At 41.3% G+C, this 12,582-nt stretch overlaps 2 protein-coding genes across 2 annotated transcripts in view; one reads left to right on the forward strand and one right to left on the reverse strand.

Annotated features, from left to right (window-relative positions):
- LOC141510149 (uncharacterized) overlaps window positions 1–12,582 on the forward strand; it is a 207,937-nt gene that overhangs the window by 79,013 nt on the left and 116,342 nt on the right. The gene's annotated exons all lie outside the window — the stretch shown is intronic.
- The window catches only part of LOC141510193 (uncharacterized), a 73,066-nt gene continuing 67,730 nt past the window's right edge, over window positions 7,247–12,582 (reverse strand). Inside the window, 1 exon segment of the mRNA XM_074220229.1 lies at window positions 7,247–10,300. Within this exon segment, the coding sequence (XP_074076330.1) occupies window positions 9,092–10,300 (1,209 nt within the window). The 3' untranslated portion in view covers window positions 7,247–9,091.

Below are 12,582 nucleotides of genomic sequence, written 5' to 3' on the forward strand. Positions count from 1 at the left end.
ACAATACACATACATGAGTGTGTTTGTGTGTGTGTTCCATCCTTGCTTTAAGGAGCTGTGTGACCTAGGCTAAGTCATTTCATTTTCCTGGGTCTGAATTTCCTGCAGAAAGATGGAGAGGGGAATGTTCTCTACCATGGAGCACTGTACGCTCTGACACCTGCAATAATACACATTTTTCTGAAGGCAACAAAAAGGAGCCTCCATGGCATAACCCTCAGAAGGGAGACCTTGGAGCATTTGACTGCAAGAAGTCTACAGAGAAAAGAGAGAAACCAGATGATTAGAAGGGCAAAGATTTAGAAAAGGAGACTCTAGATAATGAAGAGAGAGAAATCCTTGTTGGAAAGGGGCACAAAAATGAATGAAATTTAAAACTAAGGATCAGGACTATTTGAAGAGAATGAGAAGCAGGGAGATTTCTATGAGGAATTGAGGAGAAAAACAAAGTTAGGAAAATATAGAATTTCTGAAGAAATTAAAGCTAAAAGACTTAACAGATCTTCTAAATGAACAGTCAAGGAAAATGCATAATTCTTTGCATCACTTGAAACCTCTACAGCCATTAACCACTAGGGTAAAGAAAACCTACAAACTTTAAAAGGCAGAAATAAATGAGACCTTTTTTCATTTCATAATTAAATAAAAATAGAAATTGATTTAGGGACCACCAAAAAGAAACAAACTCAAAACAATGACATTAAATAATTATTGTGTCAAAGAACAAATCATAGAAATGATGACATGTAAAAGAAAATAATGATGAAACAATAACTCAAAATTTCTGGGATTATCAAAAAAAACTGCCCTGATATTTTAGAACCAGAGGGCAAAATAGAATTTGAAAGAGTCCATTAATCATCGCCACATTTCAGAGCTAGCAAATCAAGGACAAAATACTGCAAGCAGCCAAAAAAAAAAAATTCAGACATTGTGAGGTTTCAGTCAAGATTCCATGGGATCTTGCAGCTTCCAGGGAATTAAGGAACCAGAGGGATATATATATATATATTCCAGAAGGCAAAGGAGTTAGGCTTAGAACCAAGAACCACTTACCCAGAAAAAAATTGAATATAATCTTTTTGGGGGAAAAAATTGACACTTAAAAAAAATAGAACTTTCAAACATTCTTAATTAAAAGACCAGAGCTGACAAAAAAAAAATGGACTTCCAAGCATGACTTAAAGAAAAATTGAAAAAATGAGAAAACATCAGAAATTCAATAAGAGTAAACTTTATATTTCTATATAGTAAGATAATATTTGAATTCTTGACAACTTTATTACCGTAAGAGCTAGTAAGGGTATATGTAGACAGAGGGTGTGGATATAAGGTGACTTTGATGGCATGCTATCCCTCCCCATCTCACAAAAAAACCCCCTCAAAGAAATGAGAAGCAAGCTGCTTTGGAAGAAAAAGGAGGGAGGAGAATGGATGGGTGTAAATCATCCTATATAAAAGAGACTTGAAGGAACTATTATGATGGAGGGGAATATGGGAGGGTGGCAGGCAAAGCTTAAAATCTATCTTATCTATTAGAAAGCATAATAGAATGGGGAGAAGGGACTGATAAAAGGGAAGGTGTATTAGGGAAAGCATTGATTAGAAGTAACAGACCAATGAGAAGGAAGGGGTTGGGGAGAAGAGAGAGAGAGAGAGAGAGAGAGAGAGAGAGAGAGAGAGAGAGAGAGAGAGAGAGAGGAGAGAAGGGGAAGGACAAGTGAAAAACAGCATGGAGGGAAATACACAGTTGTTATCATAACTGTACATGTGAATGGACGGAACTGACCTATAAAATGGAAACTGAAAGCAGAATAGATTAAAATCCTGAATCTGACAGTATGTTTACAAGAAATACATCTGAAGCACAGAGATAGCCACAGGGTAAAGGTAAGAGGTTGGAACAGAAACCATTATGCTTCAGTTGAAGCAAAGAAAGCAGGGGGGAGCAATCGTAATCTCAGATGATATAAAAACACAAATAGATCTAATTAAAAGAAACAAGGAAGGAAATTAGATCCTGCAAAGGACAAGAGCTGAGCTTGACCCCAGGCCTGATCAGACAAGATTTAGAGGTTTTCTGGACCTTCAATTGCCACAAGGGAGAGCTTGGCCACAAGAACAGAGAGGTAGGGGGAGAAGTTGTGTGTGTGTGTGTGTGGGGGGGGGGGGTGTCTAGGCAGGCACAAAGAAAGCAAAGACATGATCCATATGGAACAGAGAGCCTAAGTGGCCAATCCATGGAATCAACTGGGCTGAGGATGAACTTAAAAAAAAAAGAGAGGGCAGAAATTTGGGGGGGAGAGGAATCAGTGCTGGAGCCACTTGGGTGCTACTGACTCAGATTGAAGCACCTAAACAGAGAAGAGGGCAGATTGGTTACTTACTGGATGCAGGTTTTTTTTTTTTTAAAATATAAAGAAATGATCCATAGACCATCCTGTATACCTAGAGAAATGGCTTAGAAAGTCTGGCGATGGACTGCACTCACCTGGGGTGGGAATCTCTGGCTCCAGGGTCCCTACTGGTATCAGGCCTTAGTTCTTTGCAAACTGAGTTTAGTGGGGTCCCACAGGGGAGAGGTCTTTGCCTCTCCTGCCTAGAAAGGAGGTTGGCTACAGGGTATGGAAGGCAGGTCCAACAGGGGTTAGAAAGGCCCACGTCCTGTCCTCAGAGTAGAGTTTAGCCTTCAGAGGACGGGGCAGGCTTGGGGAAAAAAACTCTTTGCAGGGGATCTTGGACTCCTAAATAGACCTCCTTTCCCAGGCTTGAGGTGCAACTGGAACCCTCCTGTCCCTTTCCAGTATCCATGACCACCTTTCCTTGAGTTGGGTCATTCTGTCTTCCTCCCAGACCCTCCCTGAGTCCCTCTTCCCAGGGGACATTCTCTTGCTTCCCTGCTTTCTCTTCTCTCAGAGTCCTCAGGGCTGAATTCCGGGCCAGGTTTTGGTTTCCCAGTCTGACTTCCCTGGTCAGTCCCTGAAGGCTCCATCCCAGAGCTCTCCCCCTCCTCCCTCTTCCCTGGCTTCTCTCCTAAGTCAATAGTTGTTGTCTAGATAATATTTGTGTGTTGGCTGGGAAGAGGAGATACAGCAAGGCCGAGGACCAGTGGGAGGGAGAGCTCTGACCCAGAAATCACTAAGGCTCTTGACTGGTCTCATCCCATCTGGAATCCTAAAGCCCCTTCTGTCTCTTCCATCTCTAGGACAGATAGGGTGGGGGCCAGGAGCGGGGGAGAAAGTGCATAAAGGAGTCATCGATGACTTGATGATCCTCTCCCCCACTCCACAAGGTCTACTCTGTCAGAACTGACAAAGACCCAGTTAGCCAGCAGCAGGACCAGTGTCTCCTTTCTGACTTGATATTTTTCATGTTGCTATTGGATATGTCATAAACATAGAAAACATTGGCTTTTCTACCTTTCCAAAATGACATCAATAGAGGAATTGATTCAGTTCTTTTCTAGATAACCAGAGCAGTTTCCTGCTTTCTCAGGATGGTCTTTAGTCTAATTGTTGATATTATTGGGGAAGCCCAACTTTCAGAACCAATTAAGAGGAGACACATAGAAATGGCAAACCCTCAGAGTTATAACTGGAGAAATGCAGACCTTAAGGAGGGCACAGACCAACATTCTGACTTAGAAATCTTAATGAGGAAGCAATTTTTGATCAGAAATATCAGATTTTAGAAACTTCCCTTTCATAGGGTCTCAGAAAGAAAACAATCCCTCCCTTGATGGTAGGCTGCCCAGTGGGGCTGAAAGCCCTCTTTTCAGCCCCTGGTGATGTGGTGGCTGCTTGTCACTGAACGCTGGAGGGAGGGATACATTTGGAAACATCTATGGTAGGAAAAAACCCCCAAACCAGATAGCAATACAAAAATTGAAAGAGTTGTGCAACTTTGCCTTTTCCCTTTAAGTGGATCTAGCTATGCTATCCATGTATTTATTTATCCATCCATCCATCTATCTAATCTGCCAATTGATTTTGGGAAACGTAAGAGAATTTTTAAAAAAATATTTATTCTGTATATGCTTATACAAAGTCCTTGCAGGTGGGGGCTGTTTCATTCAATTTATCCCCAGGACTTCCACAAAGAAGGCTCCCTGAGTTGGTGATAGACCTGACTGAGCCTCCATATCTGCTCCAGATTCATGTGAGCAGTGGGAAAAGGGGACCTTCCACCAACAGTCAGACCAGAGAAAAGAGGCACATGTATTCTAAAAGTCTCTGTTCTGAGGCAGCAAGAGAGAAAGGTTTCTCTGGAAAAGTCCAAGGGAGGATTTGTGGAATGCTGAAGCACTCCACCTTAATTCTGGTTCAGGGGTCCTGACATGCCAGAGAGAGGGCCTTGAAGATTCCACCTCTCTGAATCTCAAAGATCCAGAGGAGTTAATGCTCAGGAGGGATAGGGAAGGTCAGGAAGTCCAGACCAATCTTCCTTCCCCAAAAGGAGCACAGGTGGACCCAGGCCCTGGTACCAAGCTCTATTTCAGGAACTAAACTAGAGAGATGAGGAACAAAGTAGGTGCTAAACAAAATGCTAGAATGTTGGTCCCTAATTCTAGTCCTCTAAAGGCTAAGGCATCTGAAGTTTCTGGTGGTGATGACCTGCTCCTAAACTGCCATCACCAACCCCAGCATTTTTAGAAGTAGATCTTGGCAATTCCTTCAGAAGTCCAACATTTCTTTGTTAATGTGGCTCAGGATCAGCTCCTGCCCACAGAAAGACTATTAATTCTGTTGCTGGAGCTCAATCATTTCATAGGTTGAGTTGAGAGGTAAACCAAGTTCAGAATCATTGGACTAAACCAATGAGGAGTATCCATGGTCAACTCTTGTTCTAACAATCTATATTATTACTGTGACATTTATACAGTCCTTTAAAGTCTGCAAAGTTCTCTACAAATAGTGGGTCATTTGAACTTCAGAACAACTTTGGTAGTGCAGTGCTGTTAGTACTTTCATTTTACGGGTGAGGAACACAAAGCAAGTGTGACCCTTGTAAGACATGTAAATCTGTTTGCCCATTTACTCTTCTGTAAAATGAGTTAGAAAAGAAAATGGCAAACCACTCCTGTATCTTTGCCAAGAAAATCCCTTATGGGGTCATGAAGAGTCAGACATGACTGAACAATACCACCAAGCTGCCTCTTGTTTCACAAGTATTTCCACAAGTTTTTCACCTGAGTATCATGTGCTCTGAGTGTGACTGTAAATCTTTTACTTTTTTTTAAATAGGAATGTTCATCTTTCTGTATTGACCTTAGGGCAAGTGACCTGGGTTTTGTCAATGTTGGGTGGTTGTGGTGGGGGGGTCTTCCAAATCCTTTCCAAAGCTATTCTCATCCATTTTCCAATTCTGAAAGTGTCTGCTAAACCAGGGGTTGGTATAGGTGGTGATGACATTTTACATCGATCAATAGACATTTATTAAGCATCTACTACTATCGCAAGCACTATGCTAAGCACTAAATTTTTGTCATTGAGCTCCAATTCCGAAGACAAGTCATGCTCCTGATATTCCTGGCTGATCATCTTTCTTTGATGGCTTGAGTGAGCATGGATGAAGCTCCTCTCATGGGACAGACAGGGTTCTAAGTATTGCATTCTGTCTTCTTAAACTTTGATGTATCTTGCCTGAAGGAGGCCAAGCTGTGTGTTGGTGTCACCTTCCTCCTATGGTTCACTTTGACCTCCAGATTCAGAACCAAAGCATTCTCTTTCTACATTTTCCTGGTGTCTGTTGGAAAATTTATACCCACAGATCCCCAACAAATGAAAATCTTGTTGAATATGTCAGATACTGTTACTGTCATTGTTTATCAACAGCTACATGGAGGTCCTTGTTACACACACACATACACACACACACACACACACACACAGACGCCTTCTCTGCCCTCTAGTAAACAGCAGAATTTTCTAGGAAATTTGACCTAGCCATCAAGGACAGACAGGTTTCCTCTTCCTTCTCCTTTTTCAATATGAAGCTCCCTTGATTGGCAAGACCCAGGCAAACATTGTGGTTCTACTCTATCCCCTGCTAAGAGCCTATAATCACTATCACCGTCCCCCAAGAGAGACTCATCATTTATGAAGTACTTGCTCTATGTGAGGCACTGCACAAATGAACCGCTGCCCTCAAAGAGCATTCATTCTAATAGGAGAGACAATAGGCAAACAACTGTGTCTTCAACAAGTTGGAGGTATTCTCAGAGGAAAGATGCTGGCACTAAAGGGCCTGGATATTTAGCCAAGATGTAAAGGAAGCTAGGGAGGAATTGTTCCAAACAAAGAAGATAACACAGAAGTGAGAATGTGCAGAAGTAGGAGATGGAGGATTTTGTTCAAGGAACACCAGGGATGGGGTGGGGGAATGGGAAATAAAGCATTAGTAGATGGAAAGGTAGGAAAGGCCTTTTGGAACCAAACACAGGGTTTCATGCTCAATCCTGGAGAGGAGAGGAAGACACTGGAGTTTACTGAGAAGGTGGGAGTGGTGGTGACATGATCAGATCTGACCTGAACTTTTTAAATTTAAGATCACTTTAACATCTGATAGGACCTGGAGACAAGGAGGATCAACAACCAGCTACAACAACAGGCATGAGGAGATGAGGTTTGCACCAGGGTCAAAGGAGAGAAGGAGGTGCATGTGAGGAAATGTTACAAAGGTAAGATTAACAGGCCTTGGCAACAAATTGGGTATGGCGAGCGAGCAGAGTTGAGAATGACACCTACTTGCCTGGGAGGAAGGTAGTGCTCTCAACAATGATAGGGTAGTGAGAAACAGGAGAGGGTTTTGGAAGAAAAAAGAATTCAGTTTTGAAGAAATTTGGGTTGATGATGCCTACTGGACAACCAGTTTAGGATGGCTGAAGGGCAATTGGAAATGAGTAGAGAGGATGGGTAATCTGAGAATCACCTGCATAGAGATAATATGAATCTGTGGTTTCCAATAAGATCATTAAATGAAATCATACAGAGGGAGAAGAGGACCTAGGACAGAACTTTGGGGATCCCAACTCCTAGTGGAAATAATTTGGGTGAGGATGCTACAAAAGGACTCAGAGAAGGAAGAGTCAGAAAATTAGGAGGAAGGCAGTTAGGTGGCTCAGTGCATGCAGCAACATCCCTGGTCAGGAATTGAGTTCAAATCCAACCTCAGACACTTGATGCTTACTAGCTATGTGACCTGGGCTAGTCACTGAACCACATTATCTCACCAATAAAAGAGAGAAAAAAAAAGAAAATTAGGAGAACCAGAGAGAGAAGGTCAGAGTCAAGGAGATTGCAGATTGAGAGTAGACCATTGAATTTGGTGATTAAAAGGTCATTGGTAACGTTGGAAAGAGCAGTTTCATTTGAATGATGAGGTAGGAAACTGGATTTAACTCTTTGCAGAGGAGAGAATGAGAGGAAAGTAGTGATGACACCCACTGTGGATGGAACTCTAGAATCATGAAAAGCAGTTCAAGTGAGGAGTTTTTGAGGATGAGAGATACAAAAGTGTGGGTAGGCAGAAGGAAAGACATCAAGAGGTAGGTTGAAAATCAGTGAGAGATGTAAAATTAACAGATGAATACCATCTTCTGGAGAAAATGGATGGAACGGGATCACTGGTGCAGGTAGAGGGATTTGTCTGGGCCAGAAGGGCCAATTGTTTATACAAGGCAGCTGAAGGGGAAGATGATGACTTCTGGTGAGCTGAGGAAGAAAGAAAGCCCTCTCTAATGACTGATTGGTCTCATAGTTGGTGACTGCATACCCTAAAAATATTAGGACTAAAAACAAAAGGGCAGAAAATAAAGGTTAGACAAGTTAAGATTAGAGTAGGGATGCCTTCCTGTCTAATCCAATTACTAGAGATAGTTGTTTGTTCACATTTGAGGAGCTGAAAGGGAAACCCTTCCATAATGTGATTTAAGAGGGAGTGATTGGTTACAGGAAGATATTTTTCCCAGTTCCTGACATTAATGTGATTACTGTTCTGTTTGGTAAAGGAAGCAAAGTATTCCTAGATCTGGACCTGGAAGGGACCTGAGAAATAGATGATGACAGTATCTTTTCCACACTTGAATGAAGTGATTAACCAGAGGACACTCATTTCAGGAAGACTCAGATCCTTAGGATTCATCTTCTTCATCTAGTCCAACCTTCTCATGTAATAGATGAGGAAATGGAGGCTCTGGAATGTTTAGTTATTTCTTGTCAGGTCATGCAGGTTGTGAATGGTGGGGTTGGAATCCAAACCCAGGTCTCAGGACTCTGCCCACTGTACCACACTGCCTCTCAAAATGAAACAATCAACTTAAAATTGTTGTTTTTTTGCTTTCCTGTTGAATTTCATATTTTGTTTTTGAGATTACCACAAAATGTAGGATGGCAACTGCTTGGAGTATTCTGTTTAGCAGATAGATTTGATAGAATTGGGTTAAAACCCAGAGTAGAGCATTTTTCTTGCCCTCCTTCCAGTTTGATGGAAGAGATAACTCTTATTGGTAGCCCTCAGGGTAGCCTTGGTGGTACCTAGTCAGAACTCTGTGGGACCTCAGTAATGCTGGTTTTATTTATGGTCATCTTCTCCACTTTCACTTAAGATATGGTACCTGTCCAACCTAACTGTCCATTGGTACGTTTTTGTCTGGAAATTGAAATGGTTTAAAGGCCCCAAGTGGGATATTGAACTACCTCTGTTGACTCACCTCATTCCTCTTCTGATTGAAACCCATTTTCTTCCTTGGGGTTTCTTTGGTTACTGTGCTGGTCTGTACTCCACTGCATCTGAACCCATTCCTCCCCCGCATCCTGATTCCATCCCATACCACCTCCATTTTGCTCTTTTTCCAACGGTGTTGTTTGTAGGGTAGAGTTTAGAATGGGTCCTTCAGGGGAGGGGGAAAATAATAGAATCTGACATATTAACCAGTGGTGAGCAGGTTAAATGGTCACTAACCCTCCTGATTAGGTCAACTAGCTTGGGTTAGATTCTGTTACTTCCATTTGGAATCCATAGATGGCTTGTATCCAGGGTGGATTTTCTGATAAGAAGCTCTGTACTCCATTTGAATGGCTTTCTACATTCATTACAGTGATATGATTTCACTGGTGGGAAATAAGGTCTGATGTTGCCTGAATGCTTTACCACTTAGAACATTGATGAGATTTCTCTCCACTGTGTTTTCACTACTGTTTAAAAGAATGGAGTTGTTTCTAAAAGTCTTTCCACATTGATTACTGTCCTAAGGTTTCTTTCTGGTGTGGGTTTTCTGGTGACAAACAAGATGGCTCTTATTTGTAAAAGCTTTTCCACACTGATTGCATTCATAAGGTTTCTCTCCAGTGTGAATTTTCCGATGTTCAATTAGATTGGATCTACGAATGAAAGTCTTCCCACATTGATTACATTCATAAGGTTTCTCTCCAGTGTGGATTCTCTGATGTTCAGTCAGACTGGAGCTTCGAATGAAAGTCTTTCCACACTGCTTACATTCATATGGTTTCTCTCCAGTGTGGATTCTCTGGTGACGAACAAGATGGCTCTTATTTGTAAACGTCTTTTCACACTGATTACATTCATAAGGTTTCTCTCCAGTGTGGATTCTGTGGTGTATATGAAGACTGGACCTATGAATGAAAGTCTTACCACATTGATTACATTCATAAGGCTTCTCCCCAGTGTGAATTCTCTGATGTTCAACAAGTGGGGAGTTGTATCTAAAAGTCTTTCCACACTGCTTACATTCATAAGGTTTCTCTCCGGTGTGGATTCTTTGGTGACGAACAAGATGGCTCTTATTTGTAAAAGTCTTTCCACACTGCTTACACTCATAAGGCTTCTTCCCAGTGTGGATCCTCTGATGTTCAGCAAGTGTGGAGTTCTGTCTTAAAGTCTTTCCAAACTGCTTACCTTCATAGGGTTTCTCTCCAGTGTGAATTCTCTGATGTACAACAAGAGTGTAATTGTATCTAAAAGTCTTTCCACACTGATTACATGTATAAGGTTTCTCTTCAGTGTGGATTTTCTGGTGACGAACAAGATTGCTCTTATTTGTAAAAGTCTTTTTACACTGATTACATTCATAAGGCTTCTCCCCAGTGTGGATCCTCTGATGTTCAGCAAGTGTGGAGTTCTGTCTTAAAGCCTTTCCACACTGATTACATGCATGAGGTTTCTCTTCAGTGTGGCTTCTCTGATCTCGAACAAGATGGCTCTTATTTGTAAAAGTCTTTCCACATTGATTACATTCATAAGATTTCTTTGCACTATGGATTCTCTGATGTATAACATTTATCTCTCTCCCAGTGTAGTCATAGGGACCATCATTCTTGAACCTTGCCTTGTGAGTTTCTTCCAAAGAAAGGCTGGAGTGTCTGGAATGTCCCAGAATGTCTTTTATTTCGAGTCTGATGTCTCCTACTAAAAGAAATAATTATTAAATATACATACACAGACATATAAACACATGTATATAATTATAAGCCTTCACTCCTTTGGCAGAATATATGCTGATTTGTATTTTGTTTCTCCAGGCAAAGAGAAAAGTCTTCAAACTTAAATGGGCTGAATCAATCACTTGAAAATGTCCTTAGTCAATGTTAGTGAGAAATGACTGAAAAATGATTGAACCACAACAAAATGTCTGTTACTATTATTATTGTTATTATTTTGATTTCTGCTCTTTGTTCTCCAATTCTTCTCATGTTCATTCCTTGTATTTCCTTATTTCCCAGGTGAACTAAATGTATTTCCATTCCCTACAACTCTTTTTGAGATCACCTAAGAATGATCTGTTGAGTCTTCTCAAATCATCTTCATGTTTATATGGATAGACTGTGAGCTCAGGGACTTTTACCTTTCTTTGTATGTTCAGGGCTTTGTATGCACACTAGTCAGAATACAGATGGTGCTTAATCAATGTTTACTGATTGATGAACTGAAGGTTGACACCAACCCCAAGTTGTACCTCAGTCTCTACATTCTGCCTCAAGTCTTCCCAAAGTTCAGTCAATCCTTCACCACAGTATCATTCCTGAAGGTCTCATCTGACCATGTGGTCAGTTCTAAATGATCTTCAGGGACTCCTCAAAGAATTAAATATGAAATTCTCTCTAGGACTGCGAAATCAACCCCACTCCTATTCTTCTAGTCTCCTTTCACCCTATTTGCCCTCATAGATCCAGTGGTAGTAGCTTCCTTCCAGTTTTGTGAACAGGACACTCTACCTCCTGGCTCTGAAACTTTTCCTTCTTATCCCTGATAACTAAATGTTTGCCCTGGCTTCCCTGAAGCCCCAGCTAGAAATCATCTTCCACAATTCAGCCCTTTCCAGTCTTCCTTAATTTTAGGGCCTTCCCTCTTTGACCAGTTCCTGTCTATTCCATCCATATTGGGCTTCTACATAGTTTTGGCATATTTTCTGTGATTTCCCTGTGATCTCCCTGGACATGTCCCCAAGGCTTAGGACCTGACTTGAAGTAAGTATCTAATAAGCTTATTGACTTGAAGAAGGTTTAGGAAAGAGTTCATTAGATAACCTAACCCCTTTTGACACTTTCTGGAGAATTCCATGGCCTGAAATTCCAGAAACAAGTTCTTATAGGATCTTAGACTAATCCCTTCAAGGAAGCTGAAAAGCCAAGGAGATCAACCCCTTTATTTTACAAGTGAGCAAACCGAGTCTCACTGGTTACAAGCCCTGAAATCTATCACTTGCTTCACCATAGCTCATACAAACCTATTGTAATAACAGCTCTCATCCACCTGCTTTCACTTCACTCACCTGGACAGTGACTCCTCTGGTCTTCTTGCTCTAGCATCCAGGGTTCTCCCCTTTGCTCAAAATAAGCTATCAAATCTTCTCTGGGAACTGGAAGCCCTGGACATGAGGAATCAGTTAGAAAGTGGAAAGAAATTTGTAATTTGATTCTTTTTAGGGAAAGGGCTGTGGATGCAGAGCTGCTGCATTTTGAGAATCATTCCATTATGTTCAAACTTACACATCCATACTCCCCATAGGTGCTGATAAACCAAGTATGTAGATGTTAGATTAAATAATCTCTGAAATGATCACTAGAGAATGGAGATTCAGTTACTAGGGAAAGTATTCTTACCCAGGGAGCACAGGTTCCAGGCATTCTCTAACATGACCTTTCTGTACAACTCCTTCTGAGGATCATTCAAGATGTCCCATTCCTCCTGAGTGAAGTCCACAGCCACATCCTTGAATGTCACCAACTCCTAAATTATCAAAATTATAGGACATATAAGAGCTAAAGGACACTTTAGAACTCTCCTAGTCTAACCATCAGCAATTCACAGGAGGCAACTGAAGCCCAGAGGAGGTATGTGACCAAAGGCAGCACCCTGTGTGAGTGTCAGAGTCAATACTTGAAACCATAGTCGTGAAAATCCTAATGGTCAGTTGGGAAAAAACCTGAGATATGTCTCCCTATAGAATCAGGGGAAAAGTTTTTGTTCTATCTGTGAAGTAGGTGGATTTGTTGGGGGGAGAAAGTGACATGAAATAGCTTCCTTATTGAATCTCATGCAAATGATATGTTCTACAAAAAATAC

This window comes from Macrotis lagotis, chromosome 1 (genome assembly GCF_037893015.1).
Source record: "Macrotis lagotis isolate mMagLag1 chromosome 1, bilby.v1.9.chrom.fasta, whole genome shotgun sequence".
NCBI classification, from domain to species: Eukaryota; Metazoa; Chordata; class Mammalia; order Peramelemorphia; family Peramelidae; genus Macrotis; species Macrotis lagotis.